This window comes from Megascapheus bottae, chromosome 14 (assembly GCF_031878675.1).
Source record: "Megascapheus bottae isolate mThoBot1 chromosome 14, mThoBot2.hap1, whole genome shotgun sequence".
NCBI classification, from domain to species: domain Eukaryota; kingdom Metazoa; phylum Chordata; class Mammalia; order Rodentia; family Geomyidae; genus Megascapheus; species Megascapheus bottae.
In genome coordinates, this window is record NC_143522.1 from 28,796,830 (window position 1) to 28,822,968 (window position 26,139).

General features: G+C 44.1%; 1 protein-coding gene across 2 annotated transcripts in view; it reads right to left on the minus strand.

The window, feature by feature from the left end:
* The window catches only part of Setd3 (SET domain containing 3, actin N3(tau)-histidine methyltransferase), a 72,458-nt gene that overhangs the window by 4,774 nt on the left and 41,545 nt on the right, over positions 1–26,139 (minus strand). For both annotated transcript variants that reach the window (XM_090344804.1, XM_090344803.1), the window contains 5 exons: positions 8,375–8,433; positions 7,608–7,722; positions 2,858–2,932; positions 1,434–1,600; positions 485–570 (listed from right to left, as the gene is read on the minus strand). In XM_090344804.1, coding sequence (XP_090200930.1) covers positions 485–570; positions 1,434–1,600; positions 2,858–2,932; positions 7,608–7,722; positions 8,375–8,433 — 502 coding nt within the window. The remainder of the gene's footprint in view (positions 1–484; positions 571–1,433; positions 1,601–2,857; positions 2,933–7,607; positions 7,723–8,374; positions 8,434–26,139) is intronic.

Genomic DNA, 26,139 nt, shown 5'->3' on the forward strand with positions numbered 1-26,139 from the left:
TGTGTAACACTTTCATAAATTAAAAAAAAAAAATAGGGCTGGGTATGTGGCTTAGTGATAGAATGCTTGCCTAGCATGTATGAAGCCCTGGGTTCGATTCCTCAGCACCGTATAAACACTGTTGCTCAAGTGCTAGAGCACTAGCCTTGTGTAAAAGAAGCTCAGGGCCCTGAGTTCCAGCCTCAGGAATGGTTAAAAAAAAAAAAATTTAAAATCCTGCTGGTGCCAGTGGCTCGTGCCTGTAGTCCTAGCTACTCAGGAGGCTGAGGATCATGGTTCAAAGCCAGTTCAGCCAGGACAGTCTCTAGGACTTTTATTTTCAATTAACCAGAAGTCAAGCTGTGGCTTAAAGTAGTAGGGTGCTAGCCTTGAGCAAAATTGCTCAGGGACAGTGCCTAGGCCCCAAGTTCAAGACCCTTGACCACCACCACCACCACCACCACCAGCAGCTCAGTATCTCTTTTTTCCCTGAAGTTGTTTTTACCTTCAGTCATGCAGAATACTCGAAGAAAAGCCAGAAGTTGGGCAGAGATGGGCGGCTCGGTAAAATGCAGAGCAAAAACACTGGACCTAACAAGAGAGGGAAGCAAAGTCAGCCCAGATCCCAGCCTTCCTCCAGAGCAAACAGAACCGAGCTCTGCAACCCTCCTGGGGACGGATGGTGGTGCTCAAGGTTACACGAGGGCAAGCTGCAGTCCATGCGGGGGGGGGGGGGGGGGGGGGGGATGGATGGATGGGCAGGCAGATGGCAGCAGAGGGCGCTGAGGGCCCTGCAAAGGCCTAGCCACCTCGGCCAGCCTGTCTGCAGCTCACCTCCCTGATCCTTACAAGAATCATGCCTACAAGTATTTAAAAATGTGAACGATAATTTGTGTTGAGTTCACACTTTAATCATTAATCAGATATTGACAAGTTCAAAAAAAAAAGGTCTAGATCATCCATTTTCATTAAGAATGATTCCTCTACTTCCTGGAAAACTAATAAATCATCATTGTTGTCCTCTTTATCACTTTACACCTCAAATGTGAGAAAATCTGAAAAGAACTTAACCAGAAATTCTTGAAATCACTGAGGAGCATGACTTCATTAGAGAAACTAATGGAGGCAAAGAATTAAATGAAACAAATTGATCCAGGTCATTAACCTTTCCAAGGTGAAAGACATTAATGGGGCCACGGCACATACTTAACTTAATGAGGACCACGGGCCACATCCCGACTGACTGTGATCCCCCCAGCAACATGCCTGTCTGTCTGCAAACATGCTAAACCACCATGCATCTACCTCCATGGTGGCAACTGGCTGTGTAACAGGACTAAGAGGATTAAGACAAACTACTGTGGAGACATTGCATTAGCACACCAACTAAACACTGTGGGACCAGAAACACTGCATGGAGCGCAGGGAAGAGCCGACAGTATTTGTCTACGTACGTTGGGATGCCAGCGCGAGCCAGGACCTCGGCCTTCATGGCGTAGAGCCTGTCACTTTTACTCACTCCAAGCTTTATTTTCACTCTGTCGTGTGAATTATTGTCAAAGAAAAAACCACTGTGGATCACAAACTCTGCATTTGACCGAGTGCCATAAAAAATGTAAATCTGAGATGCAGTAAAGAAAAAATAAAGGGACATAAAACAAACTTAGCATGCATTCTTAATACAGAACAGGGCAAAGGATTCTCATATATTTAATGCTACTTTATACCAATGGGACAGATAGTTTTCAAGTAACCATACACGTGTTTGGTAAAGCATGTTAGTGAGGACAAAGATGTGTAATTGTGCCAACTTGCCAAACTGCACAGGCAGGGGGGAGCCCAGGTGAGCCCTGACTGAGGGGCTGGCGGGGCTGTCCATCCAAGGAAGATGGTCCTTGAGGTGCCTGGACCTCTCTTCCTATGCAGGACGGTCAAGGTTCTCCTTTAGAACTGCACGTTAGAATGATTTCTTCCTTTTCACTACAGGAGCCTTGTCTGCCAAGAAAGCCACTCCTCCACCCTGGGCAATTCTTGTGCCCAGCAGGAGGGTTTATGAACTTTCCTGAAGAAAGAGTAGACTATCACTCTCAAGACTATTCTCTGCTATTTCATCTCACATGGCATACCAGGGGTCTGATTTTGTATTTATCACCTGCTTGTTACAAAAGTGTTAGAGAGAATGCAGGATTTATAAGTGTGTCTTTTCAAAAACTAACTAAATACTCAAGCTTCACCAAAATAATTGGACATAAAAATCACTGCTTAAAGTACAAAAGGACAGATACTATGGTCATGGTTCACATTTTTTTTCTTCTTTTAAACCCTGTCTCTTGGTAAATAATCAACAAATGAAGATATGAAAACAATGCAGTTGATGAACTAGAAAAAAATGTGCATTAGGCTGGTGCTGGTGGCTCAAGCCTGTAATCCTAGCTACTCAGGAGGCTAAGATCTGAGGATTGCAGTTCAAAACTGGTGTGGGCAGAAAAGTTAGTGAGATTCTTCTCTCCGATTAACCACCAGAAAACTTGAAGTGCTGCTACAGCTCCAAGTGGTAGAGTATGCTTTAAGCAAAAGAGTTCAGGGACAGTGTCCAGACCCACAAGTTTAAGCTCTACGCCCAAGAGGAAAAAAAAGTGTTTTAGCATTATAGGAAAAGTCTGTAAGTGTTATAAATGTTAGGTCAACCGTGCAAAGATCTACTGTGAAGTCTCTCTACAATTCAAAGCACGATGCATTTATCATGGCTTAAAATCTAAAGATACGTCCTAGAACACAGGTGACTCTGAAGGCAGATCCTGCGTTTTTTAACTTCAATAGTTGAAAACTGAAGACATGAAGTCAGTGCCTCTCACCGTGCACTCCTCACCGCGCCTACCTGCTCTCCAGCCCCGAAGTCCTGCAGAGCCACACACTCGCAGCGGTCATCTTCCAGGTTATAGCCCGTCGTGATCTGCCAAGGAGAAAAGGGAGACAAGAGCGGTGAGGTCCAGGTGTCTCTGCTCCCCGCAGTCGTGAGAGTACATAAAAGGGTGCCTCCAGAGGCTCTCAAAAACTGAGTGAAGAATTCAGATGTACCAGCCGGTTCTGCGCACCCCACGGACCCGTGTGAGAACTCAGGCACCTCAACTAAAATCTTGTGGAGAAGGCCATGTCCCAGTCGATACAACCCTTATGACAAAATTGTTGCCTTTGAGCCTGCCCGGTCCCCACTTGCCCACCGTGGCAGTCACCACGGGTGACCGGAGGCACACATACCAGCATTGGTCTTTGTGCCTGCTCACTAATGAGCTCAGCGAGGCAGGCATTCTCCCATTTGCTTGAAAGCATTATCTAATGTTTGGGCATTAAGAAACTAAAGTGGGTGCTGGAGATGTATGTAGCTCAGTGGTAGAGTACTTGCTGATAAGTACTTGGTGACAAGACAGTGGGTCTAATTAATATCCAACAACAAACACACAAAAATCAAAGTGGGTTTCCACTGGATAAAAAATTAAGAGATAAAAAAAACTATTTCTGAACTGTATGTAGTCACTCTAAAATTGTAAGCAAAGGCAAAACAAATAATATTTCTTATCCCGTCTTTCTGTAATATGGGGATTTCTAAGTTCGTACATTACAGAATATCCTCCAGCCCAACCCTCAAACCCATGCTCCCCAGCTTCCTTGTCCCCATCACACAGAAAGACATATCTACCCCTCTGGGCTCTCCCCTCACCACTCCCCTGCACAGCTGTGCCTCCATCATTTCCTGGCCAGCCTACTGCTTTCCACTGGACCCTGCCCCATACTGCTGCCACCTGTGCTGCAAAGGGAGCCCCTGGATGGCCACTTCAGAATGACATTTCCAACCCAGGCCTACACTTTCAAGGCCAGCCCAAGCCAGGCTGCTGTTGGCCATGCCTGGCTCCCTCTTGTCTGGATCTGCCTTCTGCCTCCGCACTGCCTGAGACCCGCAGAGCCCTGGCTTCTCCAGGGAGGCCTCCTTTCACTCCACCATCCGCTTTCCTGGACTCTACTACCTATGGGGATATGTGTCTCCCCTGTCTGCCAGGTCAGGCTGGCCCTCTCTATCAGTTCCTGGCCCTGGGCATGAGCCCACAGGGGAACTCCTCACTGAGAATACCTGCTGACACATTTGATTCTGAAGAATCCAAGACTCAAGACAGCTACAAGTGCTGCTTGCCAGCAAGGCTCTCGGCCTGGGACTGGGACTGAAAAGAACATGCATGTGGCTGGAACTGACATGATACACTCAGGCCCAGAACCCTTGGCTCATAAACAGGATGTCTAGAAGCCCTTCACGCTGCTCATCTGCACAGTGAGAACCAACGAAGTGAAGAGAAATAAGGGATGCCATGTCACTTGGAACCTCTGGCACTTACACTCGAAACACATGACTCAGATTAAAATCAACACCATCAAATTCCTCCTGACCCTAAAACACCACCTTAATAACGAAGTATAGAATGGGAGAATTTCCTTTTCCCATGAACTCAAGCAGGAGGGAAAGAGGCTAGGGAAGGAGGGGAAAAAAAAGAACGAGGAAAAGATGACAGAAGCCGATGGATATTCGCAGTGTCTCTCACTCTTGGTAACACAGAGTAGGCATCAGAGCTGACAACAGGACTTAATGTGACCTCAGTGGAGGCAAAGGAAAAGGTCCTGGGCAAGGCACACTGGTATCTAATGACAAAACTGTACTTGCTGAACGTGTTGTGAAGACAAGTTGTACCGGGGGCCAGTCCGTTATTTTAAAGATTGGGCTTTTTAAAAAAAAATTTTCTGTATACAAAGACTTGGGAATAGACAGAAAACAAGACAAAAAGAAAACCCTGTTCAACTTTTTCGGATCTGCAGCTGTTCTTTGATCCTGACAGGTAAAACACCGACACTTTAGATACTGGACCTAAGTGGCAGTTACAGCTAACGTGTCCTTGTCCAAACCAAGCCACTTCACGAAAGGAAAGCTGAAGCGCTGTGCAAACTCCAGCTTGGGGCTAAGCCTTCCAATCTTCCACCCTGCACCAGGCCCAGTTCCCACCTTCCTCCTCTCCTTGCTATTCTGCACTGCAGCCACGGCCAGCGTTGAGAGACAGGCTCCAAGCAGACAGCGTTGCTGGGTTACAACTTTCTAGCGACTCCTCCGGAGTCACGGAAGGCTGACAAGATGATCGTCAGCAGACACACACACAAAGAAAAGCTCTTGCTTCACAAGCAGAGCCTTCATTTCAAGGATCTTATTTTTAAAGAGAGATTAACTGCATGTATGATGTACAACCTTACAATGCTAAACGAGAATATTTCCCATACAGTCGATGACGACAGTGGCAAACCATTCGGCAAAGGTGTACAGCCAAGAGTGGGAGAAGATGTAAGACCTGCGGGAAGTGTGCTGGCTCCTCCCACACCCCTAATTAGGGCCGGTAGCCTCACACCTCGCCAAGGACAATCAGGGAAAATAGTAAGAGTTGTCTTCTGCCTGAGATTTCTGAAATAAACCCACAGAAGCGAACAGCTTTCTCATGTGGCAGAGGCAGTACAGGTCTCCAGGAAGTACATGAGTTGGTATGTGGGGGGGGAGGGGGCAGAAGGCGGTTAGAACCAGGCCCTGCCCAGTCTCACAGCATCTCTGCCTCCAGTGTACCAGCACCCTGGAGGCTGGGGAAGGAGTTCTAGGTTCACGAGATGGCTATGATACTTTATTCTTTTTGTTTACAATAAAGCGTGCGCACTTTCTTTTAAACTTTACAAAACACAATCTAAACCTTAAGGATCAAGTAAGTTTGGGAAACAAGGAAAACTACCAGAGCCACCTATTAAAACCATTAAAAAAAAAAATTGGTGCCAGTTCTGGGACTTGAACTCAGGGCCTGAGCACTGTCCTCGGATTTTTCTCAAGGCTAGAGCTTTACCACTTAAGCCACAGCACCACTTCTGGCTTTTTCTACATATGTGATAATGAGGAATCGAACGCAGGTCTTCATGCATGCTAGCTAGGCATACACTCTACCACTAGGCCAAACTCCCAACCCCTAAAAAATTTTAATTTCAAGCTTATGATCAGTTAAAAATATCTTTGAAGACAAAAATGAACAAAGAATGTAAAATTATGTTCATTAATGAAAATGTAAAACATGTTACTATTTCTTAATGTTGCTAATTAAGTTATGCATATCTAAATTAAGGCAAAAATTGTAATTATAAAGTGGAACGAATTCTTTGTTGCTACAATTTAAATACATTCAAGATTCAAGAGAGTAACTGTTGCTAGACCTTCTTGAAGGAAGACATTCCACCTTAAGTATTCGACATACCATGCTTGTGTGCATACGTGCACTGGCTGTTTATCATTGACAATGGTTCTTTCATCTCTTTTCCTTTCCCTTGGCACTAGGGCTTGAACTCAGGGCCTCAAACTCTGGCTTGTCTTTTTTCTATGACTGGCACTCAACCACTGAGCCATACCTCAAGTCCTTTTTAAAACTTTTTTTTTCTTGCCAGTCCTGGGGCTTTCTCAAGTCAAGTGTTTTTCCACTTGAGCCACAGCACCACTTACAGCTTTTTCTATGTATATGGTACCCAGGAATCGAACCCAGAGATTCCTGTATACGAGGCAAGCACTCTATCACTAAGCTGAACTCCGGCCTAAATCTATTTTTTTTTTTTTGCCAGTTTTGGGCTTTGAGCTCAGGACCTGAGCACTGTCCTTGGGCTTTCTCAAGGCTAGAACTCTACCACTTGAGCCACTGTACCATTTCTGGCTTTTTTTTTTCTATGTATTTGGTACCGAGGAATCAAACCCAGGTCCTCGTGCATGCTAAGCAAGCACTCTACCACTAGGCTAAACTCCCAGCCCTAAATCTATTTTTAATATCAATGCTCATAACAAAGAAAGCTGATATCAAGAAAAGAACAAAAAGCAAATACTATCTTCTCATACTCCCTGAAACTGAACCTATTTCTGTGTCTCACAATAGGGAAGCTTTCTGGATACGTGGAACAAAATGGGCGCTGAAAAACAGAGGGCCTAGTCCTCCTTTGCTGGTGAAATTACCAGCAATACTAAAATGGCCCCATTTCTTCCTGTCTCCCACCCAGTGACGCCAGCACCTCCTTTGCTCAGCACCAGGGCTGTGAGGGGAGTCAGTAACACAGCCACCAAGGTTGTGAGCATAGCAGGGGAAGGGACAGGTCTGAAGAGAGCAAGGAGAAGCACGCAGCCAGAAATGGAATCCGCAGAGAACAAGAGAAGCATCCCTAAGGGGAAACCAAGAGGGATGGAAGGTTTTTAACAAGAAATAATTATTTTTAAAACAACAAGGAAAAAAAAAAAAACTGGTTTCACCAGTGGCTGAATCACATGAGAAAGTGAATGCCAGGCTGGAATTACGTTTAGCACACCCTGTATGCAGTTAGTTCACTGTGGTTTGAGTTCTCAGGACATGGTCCATGCAGCAACTACCTGAGGTCACAGGAAAAGGGGACATCAGGAGAGCAAGGGGACATGGATAAGGAGAGGGGACAGGAGGGTGAGGGGACATGGGGTAAGCAGACGTCATCTGGGAGGCTCAGCAGTAGCCCCCTTGGTGCCTGTGCACCCCCAACCCCACAAGTGAGATCATTACCAGGCCATTGGTGTGGTTACACATGTCCCATAAAGGAATCAGGGCGAGGGTCACCCGGGACCCATCCTCCGTGGGAATCTGGTTCTGCCGCGTCATGACAGAAGAGACTGCCCACCTGTAACAATAAGACAAAGAGTTAATTACAGTCTGAACATTCAAAAGCCAATTGCAGTAAGAAATAACTCAACCAGAAATATAAGGTCATCTGACCTGTGACAGATTTTCAAAGGCTTTTTTGTCATCATTCAAATTTAACTCCAGGGTTGAGAGAGGTAGGGGGAGGGGTGGGGAGGGAGGCAGAAGCAGGCATCAGAGACTGGGAGGAGAGGGCCAGGGGAGGCAGAGGTCAAAATAACACACTTCCCTCCCCATGCGCTCTCCCTACTCAAATGCCTACTCTGCACCCATCTGAAGCCTTGGTGATACAATTCCTTTCTGAGGAAACAGCCTCTAAGAACGGTGCAGAATGTGAGCCATGGTTCTTTTTTATTACACTCTACAGTGAATCCACTCTTTTTTGCTCACTCACACAATCTACCACAGGGGCGGAGGAACAAGCTTTCTGCACCTCCCAGCACTAAGACTAAGCTCCCGCTACCTGAGCGGCAGCACAAGGCTGCTCGGTAACTCCCACTGAGGCTTATCCAGCTTCTCTGGAAAAAAGTTCAGGAGGGCTGTCACAGAGGCCCGCCCCCACTCGCAGGACCCCATGTTTTCTTAGAGACCAATACCTGCTACCCCAGCCCCCATTGCACCTACACACCCACCTGTAGTCCTCATAAGTGAAAGAATCCTTCAAGGGCAGTTTGTTGGCATGAGGATGGGTCTGGGAACAAGAAGTTTTGGAAAGCAGAAGCAAAGAGAGAAAAGAGGAAACAGAAATCAGTCAGTGGAATTTCATTATTTAGCTGCCTAACAGATCCTAACGAGAGCCAAACAAAGCAGGAGGAGTCCAGCCGTGCGGCTGGGGGATCACCAGGCCGTTAGGCCCTCATTCATCACTGTCAACTTAATTTGTTGTGCCCAGCAGCCGCCATAAATCTGCTCCTTCATATTTCGATCCCAGAACCCACAGACACCGCACAGAGCATTTTGGGTGCACTGATTTCACAAGGCAGGCGCCCATGCTAGAAGCTTGTGCTCCAGACAGAAACACGGGGCCTGCCTGGACCTCTTCTTCTGTCAGTAAAAGGAACCATCACAGGAGCTCCATGTTTTTGCTGGCTTACGTCATTTGATGAGACCCAAGTCCTGTGTGCACACACACAGTGAAGGGAAATGGGCAAAGAAAATCACGGGAAGTACAGTGTGGTGGTCAATCAACAACCAAATAAGATAAAGAACAACAGACATCAGCACATTTTAAAATGTTCTGCTTTTTTTTTTTCCTGAACAAAAGAACATTTGGTAAAAATATCCAAGACTTCACACTTGAAAGAAAATTTTTTACATTTCCTATTCTCTCTTCCTAACGCTTTAAAACTTTGTATCAATTAAAAGCTGCAGCATATCATTTTAATTTGCAGTTTCGATCTGCAGACAGATCGTAGTGAGTGCTCAGACAAACAAATGGTTCTTTCCATGGTGCAGATGAGACGGCCGTGTGCGTCTTTGCGGCACGGGTAACACAGGAGCTCTGGGCAGAGCGCGGTTACTCCTGACGCGCTGGCATCACTGGCGCACGGTCATTTATCATCACTGGCTATAATGTACTTGCTGGCACCATATGCAGGACAGTAGGGGATGAGGTAGAAGTGGCTCAAACCGTAAATCAATTAGAAAACAAAAGCTTGTGTTCAGTGCACAATTTTAGGCAAATTATGTATTACAAAAGGCTGCCAGCCGATTGGGTGTGAGCTCCCAGGTGACACTTCCCCTCCTCTGCTTATCCCTGTTTTAATCCTTTGGAAGAAAAGTCAAAAATGCAAAATTAGATTCATGCCATCTTTAAAACAAATGCATGGCCAGACATGGTGGCACACATGCGCACAATGCCTGCACTCCAGAGGCTGAAGAAAGAGAATCAAGAGTTTGAGGCAGCCCTGAGCTGTGTAGTAAGACCTTCTTCTGTCTCAAAAATAAAATAAAATGGAACAGCAGGAAATAAAACAAGCTGCCTGTTTGTACTAACAACATGAAAATAATGGAGAGATTCAGGCAATACATACAAGAGCATGTGGCACAGGCATTCTCACCTGAGCAGAAACGATGGAAAAAAAAAAAATCACAGTTCCAGGAAAGGGGCCATTCTTAACACTGACACACCTCACACTTCCTCGTCACAAGTGTAACGTTGTGCTCTCAGAGTACAGCATGTCTTCCATTCAGTTATCAAACAGCTAAGACACATCAGGCTTTCCTCCCTTCCGCCGCCCCCCCCATCACAGACAGTTGCACAGAAGCACTTCAGAGCTGTACAGAGGGTCCTACAATGGAAGGGGGGGGACACTGATGGAGATGCACTGTACTTATGAAACCCCTTTGTACAACTCCTTAAAGATAATAAGAGGGGAGGCATCCACAGCTAATATTTCCATTTGTTTATATTAAGATCAAAGTCAAGTGATCTGATCTCCTGGGAACCCTGCACATCCCAGATGTCTCTTTCCAAGGTCTGGGAGGTGAGAATGTTTTTTATTATTTTAAAATATTTTAATTTATTAAACTATGCAATTTACTATGGTATTTTGAAAGCCACTAAATGCCCAGGCTAAATCCTATCAATGATAAAATGTAATACCCTTTCTTTCCCTCAAGTCTGACATGAAAACAGAAGATGACATTTTGTGAATTTGTAATGCTCAACCTCAAAGCAACCTGAGGAAGACTTCCGACATCTGAATATCTTTAAACAGTTGTGGACCCTAGAAAACTATGAGAGTAAAGGTGGCCACATAAGGGAAAAGGGCATCATGTACACTTTTCTCTGTTCTATATACATTTTCTCCTTTTCACCGTGGCAATAGGCTTCTTAGTTATTAGGCAGGAGTTATTTCACTTGAGCCATACACACACACACACACACACACACACACACACACACACACACACTTTTTTTTTTTTTGCTTTATGTCATACATTTTCCTCCCTTGGATTGGCCTTCAATTTTCCTATCTGTGCTTCTTAAATAGCTGGGATTAGAGGCACATCTCATGAGATGAAGTATTCCTAACTTTTTGCCTGGGTTAGCCTTTGAACTATAATTCTCCAAATTCCCAGTCATTGATTTACACATATAAGCCATGTGCTTGGACCCCAATTTACAGGCATTTCTTATGTAACCTCTAAAGTCATACTCAGAATCCTGATTAAGTCATTAAGAAAGTGTAAATGCATTTTTCAGACTGAATTTGGCTATGATTTTGTTTGAATGGTTATATAATATTTGCAGACATTGTTAGAAATAGTTGTTCTTAAAAAAACAGGGTGTGCCTACTGCACACACTTCTCGCATAAAAGCTATTCTGCCACTGACACAAGCACTTAACAGTTACACCGAAGCAAAATGTGACAGTGAGAGAAGGCAGTGACTTCCAGTTCCACAAGGCTCTCTACACTGTGACACCAGCGCCACCTACTGGCAGCAGCAATCGTGGCTGCCAGCCGGGAGGTGTCCAGCCACTCCAGGAGGCCAGGCCTTCAATGGCAGTATTTCACTGCAGACGTAAACTGGGTTTATCTAAAATGGCCACCGTTTCAGCTTTACCTAGGTTAAAAAAAATAACTGCCCTAAGTTTAATTTTATTATATAACAATTCAAATATTAAAAATGATTCATCCATGAAAATATTTAATGTTGAAAATATATCTCATAACTGTCCATTTCAAATAATTTTTCATTTAAAGTATGATTTTTTAAAAATCCTTTTTCTTATTTCTAAGGGTTAGAAACATGTTGTAAAAAATTAAAGTGAACTAAGGGTTTCTCAAATGTCCTTAGATAAAACCACCTAAAGCTGGGCCCAGGCGTGTTGGCTAATGGTAGAGTGCTTGCTTGCCTAGCATGCAGGAAGCCCTGGGTTTGATTCCTTGGCACCACATACACTGAAGGAAAAAAAAAAAAAACCCTAAGCACTGCTAAGCAGAGGGCAGAGGGTAAAGGAGGGGAGGTTGGCACCCCTTGCTTTGGCAGCTGACCTCCAACCAGGCTTGCTCCCAGCACAGCAGCCTTTCCAACAGAAGGCATTTCTGACTTGTGTTCTGAAAATAAAAATGTAAATTAAAACAGAAACCTCAGTCCTGGTGGCCAACCAGCTTTAGCTGTGATGGGACTTGTCAAGGGCAAGCAAGTCTAAGGAGTGTCTGCAAATCGTTTCCTGTGCTCAGGAAAGAGGCAGTGATGGGGACGGACTCTCTAGGGCAATGGGACTTGGACAAAAGGCCAGACCACGTAAGGTTACTACCCACGCACACCCCAATACATAGAGACCCAGAAATTAGCCACAGCTTGTCATCAAAGCAGCTGATGTGTTTACTGTCTTGAACATGGTACCTATCTGTCTACAGGGGCGCCGTGGACAGCTGCCAAGGCTCACAGTCACACTTGAGGCACTAAAGAGCTTGCTTTTAGAAAGGACCTGAGAATCCTTCTGCGAAGCCAGGTGATCTAGTGAAAATCTCCCTTCTTCCCTCTTCCATCCAGAGGCGGCTTCCTGTGAGACACACTAATATTGTGCCTAGTACAAAATAATCACTATGTTTGGGAAAGATTAATATCTAAAATTGTTTGTTTGGATTCAATAAAAAGAAGCAATATTGCTAAATATGTTAAGTATGACATTTTGAAGAATTTACCATATTGCATGGGTCTGGTAGCAATGCTTAAGGAAATTAAAAACCACTACAGTCAGCATATTTGATCCTTATTAAAGTTCCATCTTGAACTATCACTCACGTAAAACAAAAATAAACCAAGAAGAAAATTTAAATAAAACCTATAGATTATAAGTGTTTGAAGATGAAAAAAATGAACGATATTCTGGCTTTAAAAAATTGATTTAGCATGCAGCTTCTCTTTATAGTCCCCTGATAAAAATGAAATCTCCCTAACAAACACTTAATAAAACCTGTCAATATCTCTGGAAAGAAAAATGACACAAATGCATTAAGTATTAAATACCCTTGGAAAAAGTCACATATTCCATGAATTTTTGATGTACTATCTTGACATTAATGTAAAACCTTGATATTTATAATTGACAGATATTTAATAAAGTATAAAAGAAGATGGCTGCTATGCAGCATGCAAATTTTCCAGGTTGATGAGAGACTCGAGATAGACGTGCACTTATACTAAGTCAACAGTTAATATGTGTCACAGGAGTGAGCTGCAGCCTTGGTGTAAGCTCATACAACAAACCTTTGTAGAGAACCAAAATAAGCAGAACTTGTTATTATGTGAATTCTTAATCCAGAAACATCTAGCATGTGAAGCATCTTTGAAATATTAACAGCAACGCACAGGAACAGAATGCCTTTGAGTCAAGGGTGTCTTTGTTTTTAATATCAAGCAATAAGCATTTTAAAAATAAAAAAGATAAGCCCTTCCCTGACTACATGGAGCGGTATTTCCTAAAACAACTCTCAAAGGAAATGATTTGACCTAAAGAAAGATTCAAACTGTTCTTAGGAGGAAGAAGGGTTAGAACAGGCAAAGAAAGGCTCTGTAAGGCACAAACATATGCCAAAATTGGAGCTTCACTTTTCTAAAGAATGCGCCCCTACCCAGATGGATGTCTGAAAAAAAAAATTTTTTTTTAAGGTGCAAACAACGAATCGCTACCTGCGATGAGGCATTCAAATATTACACAAGGGAAATTGTTCCATTCATAAACTGACTCCTTTAAAGAATTTATACCCCGCATAATCAATTATTAAATTTCAAAGTATATAAGGTATCTGAGTGAATCTGCTCTGCGCAACAACTATAGGAATAACAAAATATATTTACAAGTTATATTTAGTTGGTTTTGATTTTTTTAAAGGTTCCTAATAGCATGCAATTAAATTTCTCACACTAAAATACATGCGTTCTGTGCTATTTCTAAAGCACAGTGAGGTTAATTTGTCCTGAACAGACATACCTAACTCCAGGTGATATATCTCTGTTTCGCTTATTTGTACAAGGATGCTATCAGCCACAGACTCCACACTGACCTGAGAAAAAGGCAGAGCAGTGACCTCCAGGCTTTCAGTACCATCTGAGGGCTTCCTGGGCAGGGCAGCCTGTGGCATCTCTCTGAGCCCACTGCAAACCCAGAGCCTCAGCAGCAAGGGCTGTTCTTACAAACGAGGAGGAGAAAGATGAGGTGCAACAGACCACCTCCTGCACTAGTTGCACAAGCTTGAGGGACCATGTCACACCTGTTTATGACAGACAGAAAGGGCCAGGGGAGAATACAGAAATGGGTTTCTCTTGAAGGAGAAGAATAAAGGAAATTTGAGAGAAAAGGGGAATATGCAAAGATGGCATCCGGAGACAGTCGGAAACAGTCGGAGATGGTTCAGTGGAAGCTTTTTCTGCCTTCCTATCTCCAAACCCAGGACTAACACGTGAAAGCAGCAGGTGGGACAGCAGATTTCCGGGAGGTCAATTTAACCATTCTGCCTATGCTTTACTTTCTGAGTTGTATAGCAGTCTAACAGAGAGACAAATCATCAAGTATCTATTGAATCAAAAACTCAGTTTTGCAGACCATAAATCAGAATTGAAGCAAGGTTCATCTCTTGAGGGGAAAAAAAAATCAATTTTTAAGACTTATTTTTAAACTGATTATACATGAGTCTTTGGGGGAATTTTTCAACATAAAATTCTTTGAATTCACTCAATATCATCAAATAAAAATTTAACTACATTGACACATTTAATCCAAACTTTCTGCTTTCCACATATATATATATATATGTTTCCTGAAAACATGTTTTATGTGATTTTCTACAGCATATATGTATTACCTTAAAATAAAAAATGAGATTAGTTTGGGGGGAGGGTAAAGGGTACCAAGACATGTGAAAGGGTATCAATGTATGTGAATTAATGCACCTTCTATATGGCAAATATCATGTAACCCTTTTATTAATTACAATAAAAAATGAGATTAGTGGGAAAATAATATTATCATATTTATAAAATTACTTTCAAGATAACTGGATTTATAAATTTGTCATTTGTTAAAACATGGCAAAAAATATATATATATATATATATGCCTCTGTAACATTTTTATTAGTTACCATCTGTCTAGCCCTGAAGGTCAATCAGCTATGAACCAGATTTAGTCACCATCAGTCAATCATTTATTTACCCAGTAAGTATTTACTGAGTACTGAGCCTATAAACTGTTGAAGATATTTGTTAACAGTAGAAATTCAAGTATCAACCATTTGTTGTTGACTGGCTCTGTCTGGTAGAACAAGACATAATTAACATCCTCAGGTGCTACTGCCCAGTGGCGAAGCCACAGAAGGGACTAAAAAACAAAGATGGGTTGCGAAGCCACGGTTCAAATCCTTCTACCACAGCCACCTTCTTCAGCCTTCCGGTTCTTTGGCTTCCAGCTCCACCAGCTGGTCATTAGTGATGTGTGGCCTCTAAAAACATGTCTTTCCCCTATGGTAAAGCTCCAGGAACTACAGACATGTCTTTGGACACCAGTGAGTACCTAGTACCTTGCATATTTTCTCTCCAAGCCAGAAGGAAACACAACTGCCTGTTGATAGGACAGTGGAAGACGTCTACGAGAAAGGGGGCCTGGGAGATGTCTTGCCAGCTGGTCTGAAAGGACTAGGGCATTACCAAAGGCACACCGGTATAAGAAGGGGTAGCTCCCGAGAACTAGGGTCCGCATTCCCCCAGAGAAGCCCCTCCTGTGGGCACCCTGCTGTACCAGCCCTCATCACAGCACCACCACCAGGCTCCTCTAAGGTTCAGAGACAATCTCAATTTTTTTTTTTAACTCTATTTTAATAATCTAGTGAGGAACAAAAGAGTCCCAGCAGCCCTTCCATAGTCATACCCACAGTGCACACTGCGTGCCCAGGAGAGACTGCCCCTGGCCTCCACTCCTGACTGGATGAGGAGTCAGACAGGACACATCTACAAAGGATCATCAGTCCTTTCTTTGCCTTTGGACTTCTCCTTCCCCTGACATCTCAATCTGTTGACTGACAAAAGGACTATAAACCATGATCAAGCTACAATCTCTGTCAGGTCTGCATACTCAAAAGGTCAGGCTCATCATTAAAGAACTTTTCTACAATAATCTATTTACCTCAGAAATAAACTAGAATTACTTACCTTCAGTTTCATAATATATCACTTTAGTTTCATTTCAACTGTTTCAGTGATCCAGATAAATCTTCACAGCTAAGTCACTGCTGCCATCCCCAGCAGTTTATAAGATGAGATCCTTTACAGGGTAGCTGACACTCAGACTACCCTGTTCTAGATAAGGGATGGCCCCACTTTATACAGAGGAGGAAGGGGCGGGCGGGGGGAATCCAAACACTATCCACGACTGGCAGTCAGTGCTCTCAAAGATTTCATGTGTGCATAACTTAGCCACCCACCGCCATTGAAATAGGCACTATCGTTAGCTCTATTCTACTGATGAGGAAACTGAGGGACAGAGAACATAATAGCTTGGCAAGGCTGGAGTCATCTAGATTGCAGGGTCTGGAATTCAAGGCAAACCCTAGCTAGCTGGCCTACTTACACAAGTAAACCCTTACAAGCTCTGACAAGGTAAACACTGCTCTCACCATAACAATGCTATAAAGGGCATGATAAAGTTTAGTGCTAGGCAGAAAGAATATCACAGTTAATCGTAAGTCTGTATCTATAGTCATAAAATCTCAGGCCCTGATAGTAATGGAGATTCCCAGCCAAATCCCCTTCAGTGTGCGCATGAAGAACTCTGGCCCTGGGCTGAGCTCAGGAGAGCAAATGAGTGACAACCTGAGCTTCATTTCCAAAGTAAAAAAACTCTGCCCCCCCCCCCGAAAATACATGTGAACCAAATACATATGTGTGTATGCATGCATACATGTTCCTTTGTTTATTTATATTTAAAATAGAGGCCGTATATAAAACTCAGGTTTTGGTACTCACTTCACTAGAATAAGGGGATCCCCATATTCCAACAATTTTCAGTATCCCACTATCTGGAATTCCTATCCATTTTATGATCTCTCAATAGCCTCTATGACACCCCACCATTTTATCAATCATTAAACCAGTCTATCTCCAAGCTCTTAAACTGGCACTATCTCTCTGGCTACTTTCAACTCTCCATGTAATCCTGTGAACAGGGAAATGAACTTTGATCCCTTAATGGCAGGCCGTTAAGCCAAAGGGAAGCTGTGAGTAGTCAGGGAGAGATAAACTCTAGGGGGACAACACAGAACCCAAGACCGGAAGACAGCAGGCCCTTCAGGTTCTAAGGAGGGCCACATTCTGTTATAATACTTCCACCCTGATTGCTTGGGAAGAAGGCTGCACCCCAAGACACTGTAGATACCTCAGTCTCCACAGCACATGTGAGTCCACACACACATACTACTTGCTGTCAGCTCCAGTGCATTCAAGTTAGTCAATTCTGCTGGAAACAGTCATGCTGTACTGTCTAGCTGCTGGCCACAGAGAAGGTGGGTGAGGGCTCCCCGAGGTCTCTGCCTCACCAGAAGCCCAAGCCCCAGCAGAGGCCGGGGAACCACACCTCCAGATCTGCGAGCCAAATCTAGCTCTTCTCTTGGTAAGTTAATTATTTGAGTCATTTCATTGTGGTGACTGGAAAAGGGAACTAACAAAAAGTCTTTTCAATACCAGGCCAAAAGAGGTATCAGAGACATATGAAATACTGTTTGCTTTAAAAAAGACTAAAAAAGAAGAAATAAAAATAAAATGCACCCAGGCACTGGTGGTTCACACCTGCAATCCTAGCTACTCAGGAGGCTGAGATCTGAGGATGACAGTTTGAAGCCAGCCTGGGCAGAAATGTCTCTGCGAGACTCTTATCTACAATTAAGCATTCCCAAACCAAAAGTGGAGCTGTGGCTCAAAATGTTGGAGCACTAGCCTTGAGTAGAAAAATCTCAGTGACAATACCTAGGCCCTGAGTTCAAGCTCCACAACCAAAAAAAAAGAAATAAAAATAAAAACAAAACAAACAAAAAAACCCTAGCAAACATTAAGATTCTGGCAGTATTTTCTAGCTATTTCCCTATTAACATTTCTTAGGAAAAAAAAAAAAGAATCAAGAAGAAAACTCTTCTATAAAGGATTGTTAAACCTGGCTTTCAAAGTAGGCAGAATATCTAGAAGAAGAGAGGGACAAGGTCACATTGTATAGGGCTATAACAGCCTTACCTGGTCAATCTGGCTGTGACTCCTGCCTCTGCCACAGAAACCATACTTCACCTATAGTTTCTTAATTAAATGCTTTACTAATCAGTTGCTTTGAAAAGGATTTACTCTTGTTTTTAAAAAGGAAATACATTCTAAAAGTAATACCATTTTGTTGGAGCAGTCAATTTCTAGAAACAAATTTCCCATGAAAGAATGGTTTAATCTGTGCGTATATGCATTACCTAGAAAACAGGTAATGGTTAAATTGTTTGCTCTGGACAGAAAGCTATATAGAAATCCAATATATTGACTCATCATTTTATGATAGAAGAGGGTATCTGGCTAGTCAGATAAGAAAGGATTTCAGACACTGACTTTGAAAATCAAGTCAGCAGGGTCTCAGTCCAGAACCCCGAAAATCTGGGAACTTGAATCCATGGGACAAGAGTGGCAATGCCAGAGAAGCCTCTTTGGAAGTAGGAGCCTGGAAGAAGTGTGCACATCTGAGAGTGCCAGGATAGTAGGCGGGAGCCACTTACTTGATAAGTGGGTGGCAGGGCCAGGCTTTGGGGGCTAGAAGATTAAATGTTGTGATTCAAGACCTAAGATAATGATTTCTTCAACTTACAATCTATCAACTAAGGTGGCAAAGCCAAGATGGAAGCAATGAAGAAAAATGAAGGAACAGCACATCCAGCACTGTCCCCAGGTTCTTGATACAGGACACAAGCCTACCTTAGCTTTCCTCCTTTCCCTCCCTTTCTCTCCCCTTTTCTTCCTTCTCTCTTCTCTTTCTCTATTTTTCTCTCTTCTTCCCTCTCCTTCCCTCCCCTCTCACACTTTTTCTTTTTTGTGTGTGACTGTACTAAACTGTCCTGAACTCAGGGCCTAGGCACTGTTTCGTACTTTTTTCACTCAGGACTAGCATTCTACCACTTGAGCCACAGTTCCACTTCTGGCTTTTTGGTGGTTAATGGAGGGAAGAGATGAATGGAATTTCCTGCCCAGTCTGACTTACAAGCCTTTTTTATCCTTGCATTCCCCTAGCATCCTCAGATTCAGTTTCCTGAGTGACTAGAATTACAGGTGTGTGTCACCACACCCACTTTGCCCTAGCTATCAGAGAAACTTCCCCAGAAGGAAGACAAAAGGTGAAGAAACAAATATGGAGATGGAGACTGAAGGAGTCAAAAGTTCTTATTTATGATCTTGGATTTCTCAGTAGACAATCAGGGGAGCCAGAGACAGCTAAGACAGGAAACCTAAACAATACTCAGGGAAATGAGGAGGTCAGGGAGACACAATAGGCATTGTATCTATGGCAGAGAGACTCACCAACAGTCTAAGTCTAAGTCACCCTGGAGTCTGCAGTCCTAGCGCCCTGACTTCTTGAGGCTCAGAGCCCAGGAGCAGGGGCTAAGAAGGAGGTAAGGGAGCACAAAGGATTTTCAGTGGTCACTGACTCAAGGTGAGACACTTGGAAATGTTTGGGTGTTCCCACAAACCCAGGAGAGAAAAGGAATGCTAGCACAAGAATAGCGTAGAAACTGTATCACACAGTATCATATAGCAAGCCCTGTTTGACTTGCAATATTCCCTACTTCAATTAAATGGCACCAGACAAGAGAGACAAGACTGGAAATAATTTCCATGTGGATAGCTAATTGCTGCATTACCACATGAAATAGCACAGCACCAGGTCTGTGCAACTAACAAGTCTTACTCTTTATAAAACGAAAGGTTAGCAGACTGCTTCTAAGATAAACAGCAGCAAGTGGCATGTGTACCTTGGTATTTAGCTCTCCGAGGGCAGGCGGGAGCCACAGGGGCTAGGGGCAAGCAAGGACAAGAATACAAGGGATGCTGTCTTTGTCAGCAGAGCCGGGGGGGGGGGGGGGGGGGGGAGGCTTGCCTGCATCCAGGGGATCTCAGTGCAAAGCAGCCACCAGCTCTAAACGACCTGCAGTAAGTGCCCAGGATTTCTGAGCTCCAAGGAATATTCTTAGCAAACAGAAAGCACTCCATAAGTGGCAGCTGTTGCAATTCCGCAATCTCCCTGCTTTGGGGGAAAGGGGGACTTAGCCAGCTCGGACAGGGTGCAAGGCAAACCGGAAACAACCCCGGCTCAGCCTCAGTGCTCTTACAGAGCAGTCCAGCACAGACAATGTGGCCTTTAGACTCAGTCTGCAATTACTCAGGCTGTGGAAGATGGTGCAGGAGAGAATCTCCTCCTAAACACTTAATGAATCTACTGCAAAAAGAAAAAAATCTGTTTTCCCATCTGCACTTCCAGACACATATAATAAAGTGACATTTTCCAACATAGGGTTTTCTAGATCATTAGCTTTGTCAATTAAGACTCTCTGCTCAACAAAATGACCATTATTCTTTCTAGTCACCTTTTAATTTCTTTAAAAAAAAAGTTGTAAAACCAGGAGGTAATCCTAAATTATTTACCTCTGGAAACAAATTGGTTGAGGAAATAGTTTCTATTTTCACAACTTTCCAGACTGGAATAATTCCCCCTCCTACTGATTTACTCAGCCAAATCTTAAGACAAAGTTTAAGATCTTCCTTCTTTAATCTTTCAGGAGACCTCCAGTGACCTACCGATTCCTAACATGCACCGTCTACAAAATACCATCAAGCCTCTGATTTTACCATCTTAAATGGCTATTCATTCTGTGGTATTCAACTGCTTATTTAGCAAACACTTGCCGAGTATCTACTGGGTAAAAAGAAGATGAGAGCCTAAGCAGGTCTGGTTTCTGCCCTCAGGAAGCTTCTTCATCTGTTCTGGCACTGCTGGCCCCAAGTCCCAGCAGGAGTGGAACATCATGGCTCAAAGAGCAGCCACAAGAGAGCCAATGGAGGAGACTGAGGTCTAGAGGCCAAGAATTCGAGAGAGACAGACCTCCACTAGAGCCCACGCTCTCCTCTGGACTATCACAGGGCTGATCAATAAGCACCGAGCTCTTCATCAGTGCTGCTTCCCAGCTTCTTCACAAGCCAGTCTGGAGAAAAACTTCACAGGCTCAGTCTGGAGAAAAACTAAGAAGTGTTTAGTAAGGGTACATCAAGTGGATTAAGAGGTGTAATACCTGTTGGGGGTCAACATCCTCTAAGCTCTGGAATTGGTGCTAGGCTAGAGTGGTAGAAGCTTCTCTTGTTAAAGACTTCATCCTTTATTTAACAACAACAACAACAACAACAACAAAAGAGGGGCATTTGCCCCAGGCTGACCTCAGGTTCACAGGCCTCACAGGCTCTGTCTCCCTTCCTACACCAAGGCACACCCCAACATCTCCTAGCACCCATGGACTAGCTAGGGAAGGCAGGCAGAGACCACTGGGCCACATGGTGGTCCTGAGGGAACTGGGAAGGGAGTGGAGAGCAATCTGAGCCTTTCCAGCCACGCTCTGTAATGATCTGGCTTTCTCCATTTGATTTCAAATGCCCCTGACTTTCAACCTTCACCATACAAGCACCTACTGGTCTTAAGGATAACTGTATCTTTTAGCCTCCTGTTCACTTTAAGCATATATATGTTTTATTTTTTTAAAGCAGGCCAAAATGAAACAAGCATGATATTTTCTGTGATACTCATGTGAGGAAGTAAATAAATATGAAACACTATCTGCAAAAGAATACACAAAGGAGTTATTTTTTAAAAGAAAGATTTTAGCGCCTCTGAAAAAGAATATAAGTAGCTATTATCTCATAGAAATAATCAGGAAATAATGTCACAGAAGAGACATCTCTTTCCTAGACGCCCTCACTGACCACAATTCTGCCTATCCAATACCACTTCTGCCCACAGAAACACTCTGGAGCCAAGTCAACTCATCAGCCCCACACCTACTGCTGCACAGAGTGGGAAGGAGCAAGCAGGCTGTCTGCTCTCATCAAATGAATGACACCAGAATGCATGGCACATGCTAGAGTCATACCAGAGGCTGCAGACACTATTAGTAAGAGCCAGTCTGGCAAGGACACAGAGCAGGTGGCATAAGAGGCAGGTCTCTAGAGGACAGGCTCTGTCCAGGAGAGAAGGTGGAACAAGTTCCAGACAGAGAACACCAGCCATGGCATCAGTCGGAGAGGATTAATCCTGGAAGTGGAGCAGCCAGGCTCCTTTTGGGAGAGTCCTAGCTGTGGGGTCCTGAACAACTGCTATGGGTGTGTTCTCAGGCAGTGTGAGACCACTGCCTGCAAGCAACAAAGACAATGTCTACCACCTGGTTTTGCTGGAACTTGTTTTGCCTTTGCATTTATATTAATAGAAATAGAACGGAAGTTCTTCCTCAGGGAGGGTCATCTACTAAAGCATGAACCAAACAGGAGAAATGAGGAACGAAGTGGGTGTGATATGGTTAGGGAGTGCAGGTGGCCCGCAGCCAGCAGCCAGGAAGAAAGGCCAGAGGACCTTCACTGCACACCAGTCGGGAGAGGTCTCAGAAGCACATCTGCCCTGGCTAAGCCTTCAGAGGAGAACATGCCTAAACTGCAGTCCTGCCAGAGACCCTCATGCATGCATCAGGTGAAGCCAGGCCTGGCTTCCTGGCCCAGAGAAACCAGGCAGCAATAAATGTGCTGACTTAAGTCTCTAAAAAATAATCAAACATTTAAAACCTTATCAACTTCCAGGTACACATCTCAAAAAACATTCACAAAATCACCTCTGACTGCAACTGTCAAGACAGCCTACTGTTTGCTACAGTGAAGTGTCTCACACCACCACGGGTCACACCATGTGCTTGTTCTCACGTACTGCATGTTCCCCCATGGCGGCGCCTCTGCCCTAGTACCCAGACCCTCAGTGCTACCGTGATCCTGCTTTTAGGAAGAAAGGAGCTGAACATTCTTGCAGGGGGCGGAAAAAAAACAAACAAACAAAGAATATGCAAGGAAGGGAGAAAAAGGAAAAATATTTAATAAACAACCTCCAAAACAAAGTACCACCATCATCCCCATCTTACAACAGAACTAAAGTCATCCAGCTGTTGTCAGGAGACCTCAAACTCTAGCTGACTATCAGTGTAGCGTCTACCCAAAACACACCTAGCATACAATAAGAAACGAAAAAAAAGTCGGTGTTAAGTCTCACACCTATAATCCTTGCTACACAGGAGGCTGAGATCTGAGAATCACAGTTCAAAGCCAGCCTAAGCAGGAAAAATCTGTGAGACTCTTATCTGTGGTTTAATCACCTAAAAAAAAAAACAGAAGTGGAGCTGTGGCTCAAAGTGGGAGAGTGCTAGTCTTGAGCAAAAAAGCTCAGGGACAGTGCCCAGGACCTGAGTTCAAGTCCCACAACGAGAGAGAGAGGAGAAAGGAGAGAGGAGAGAGGAGAGAGGAGAGAGGAGAGAGGAGAGAGGAGAGAGGAGAGAGGAGAGAGGAGAGAGGAGAGAGAGAGGAGAGAGGAGAGAGAGGAGAGAGGAGAGAGAGGAGAGAGAGGAGAGAGGAGAGAGAGGAGAGAGGAGAGAGAGAGAGAGGAGAGAGAGGAGAGAGGAGAGAGAGAGAGAGAGAGAGAGGAGAGAGAGAGAGAGAGAGAGAGAGGAAGAAAGGAAGGAAGGAACTTAAAAGGTGACTCTGAAAAGTGGGTATCATATTTTTTTTTTTTATTTTTTGGTGGGTCATGGAACTTGAACTCTGGGCCTGGACACTGTCCCTGAGCTCTTCAGCTCAAGGCTAGCGCCATACTCCTTGAGCCACAGCCCCGCTTCTCAAGTACTTTTTTTCAGAGTGCTCTCCAAATTTTACCTCTAATCTTCCCAATGCCACCTAAGGCAATTTAGCATTCATGACTAGATAAGGAAACAAGACTGAAAGACCTGACATTTCTCAGTGACCCACACCCAGGAGTTCTGATGTAAAGTCTCACGGCCTTTATAACCACACTCCCACCACAAATGCAGGAAAGTATAAGTGAAAGCCAACAAACACCTAAAATAGCAGCATGTGTTTGTAGGCTTCTAAAACAAATGCTTAGAAGACCAAGCTAGATCAACTAACCCCTTACAGATTAATTATATTTTACAGTACACAATGAATGAAGTGATTTTCCCTGTCTTCTCACTGTACAGCCATATGTTCTGATTTAAAAGTTGGTTTTAAATGAAGAATTCAATAAACTTACCAATATAGCCCCAAACCAAAGGAAATGTTTTCCATTGGTACCCACTCACACCTATCCCGTGGAGCTCAAGAATAGTACTTCTTCAGACAGTAGCTGGCAGCTCACGTCTGTAAGCCTAACTACTCAGGAGGCTGAGGTCTAAAGATTATGGTTCAAAGCCAGCCTGGGAAGAAAAAGCTATATCTCAAATTAACCACCAAAAAGTCAGAAGTAGAGCTGTTTCAAGTGGTAGAACACTAACTTGAGAAAAAAAAAGAAAAGAAAAAACCTCAGAGACATTGCCCAGGCCCTGAGTTTAAGCCCTCAGACCAGCACAAAAAACAAAGTGTGGAACTAGGCTCAGAGCTGGTGTGACTTCTGCACAAAGAAGACAAGGTTCTGGGGCTGAGTCCCAGTGGGAGCCCCCCCACGCCTCCTGTAGCCACGAGTTCCTCAATTAAGTTCATCCTTCTGTCAGAGTGAAGGCAGGCTTTGCGTGCCCCAGTGAGTCGTCTCAGTTTTATACCACACAGAAGTATGGTCCACATGCCATTCAGTTCATCTGCATCTACAACACAAATGGAAAGCAGAGCACGGAGGGAGCTAGTCTCAGAGGCCCTCCTGACAGCCTGGCAGCCATCATTAACTTTCTCCAACCACTCCCAACACTCGCTTCTAGTGCAACACTGGAATGAATACATGCCTTCCTAAGATTCAGCACCCTCTTCGATTAGAAAGGAAGAAAGCCAGTGAGCTTGGCCTGTAGTAACTTTTTCTGCATGCTAACTTGCTTCGGTCCACTGATCTTGGAGGGCAACCTTCTGGGGAGATTTACTGCCCATATACCTGTGTGAAAGCCTGGTAGTAGGCCACAGACACCTACCCACTCCTGTACCACAGAAGCTGCCTTTCTTATTCAGTACCATACAAACCTAGACACTCCATTTTAGCAGGATTCCCAAGTGCCTCCTCCACTGCTTACAATATCTCAACACAAATCCTTACTGAGCAGAGGCTGCTTGACAAACAGGGCTCGAGAAGAAATGAACATGACATAGTGAGCAAAAATAGTAGATCCGTTAGAAATGTATGTAAACCTGTACACTGGCAACTAACACGAACTGAAATCCTGAGACACAGACGGGAACAGCTTCAAGTTCACTGTCAGATGGGAAGAGCAGTAACCAGATCTCTAAGGACTCAAGAGGACTCAGTGGAACCGTGCATGACACGGCACTTGCCACTGAGTACACAGGGCTACCTCTCTGATGCCCCCTCTCTTCCAGGGCTTCCTCATATTTATCCCCCCGTTCTACTACACCACTCTACTCATATTTTGGCTTCGCTTCATCCTTAGCAGTCTCAGGGGTCAGTGATGATCCAGCTCTGTGACGTCCCTTCCCTGGCTCTCAACTCCTGTCTGAAATTACTGTTCTGCATTTTGTTCTCTGCCACCTTAATAGTTCTCTGCAGAGCTCAGTACCTAAGCAGTGGTGGTGTGGAGTTTCCTAGAAACTTATAGCAGTGCTTATAGTGATGCTGGAAATAAAACCAACCCAGAGGCACCAGACAGCAGACATCTGTATGGTGTGGTATGTATGTGAGGCAGAGACAGAGAGAAACTGATTCTTTCCACTGGATGTTTTTCAGTGCAGGAACACCACTCCTAAAGCTTCAGAGTAACTTGATCTAATACCTCAATGATACAGTAACCTCATTTCACATCTACACTAACTGAAATACCTTCTTTGACACATCACCTACACATGTAAGTGTCTGCTTTTAGACGGTAGCAACCCTGTTCCTGCAGTCCCTCAGATGTATGAACAGAACAAGCCAGCCAGGGAGCCCTGCTTGAGCTCACCTCACTCCTGGGCACAAGCCCTGCTCATTCCCAATCTGCTGACACTAGCTCTTGGCAGTATTGCTCTTGGAGCCCTGTCAGGTACCACCTACCTGCCCCAGGCTTCAGGAGCCTCAGAGAGTAGTAGTCACTGTCTTGCTTTACCAACTAGTTCTTGGACATTTCCTGTTTGATGTGTTTTTCCTTCTATCACTACGATAAACTT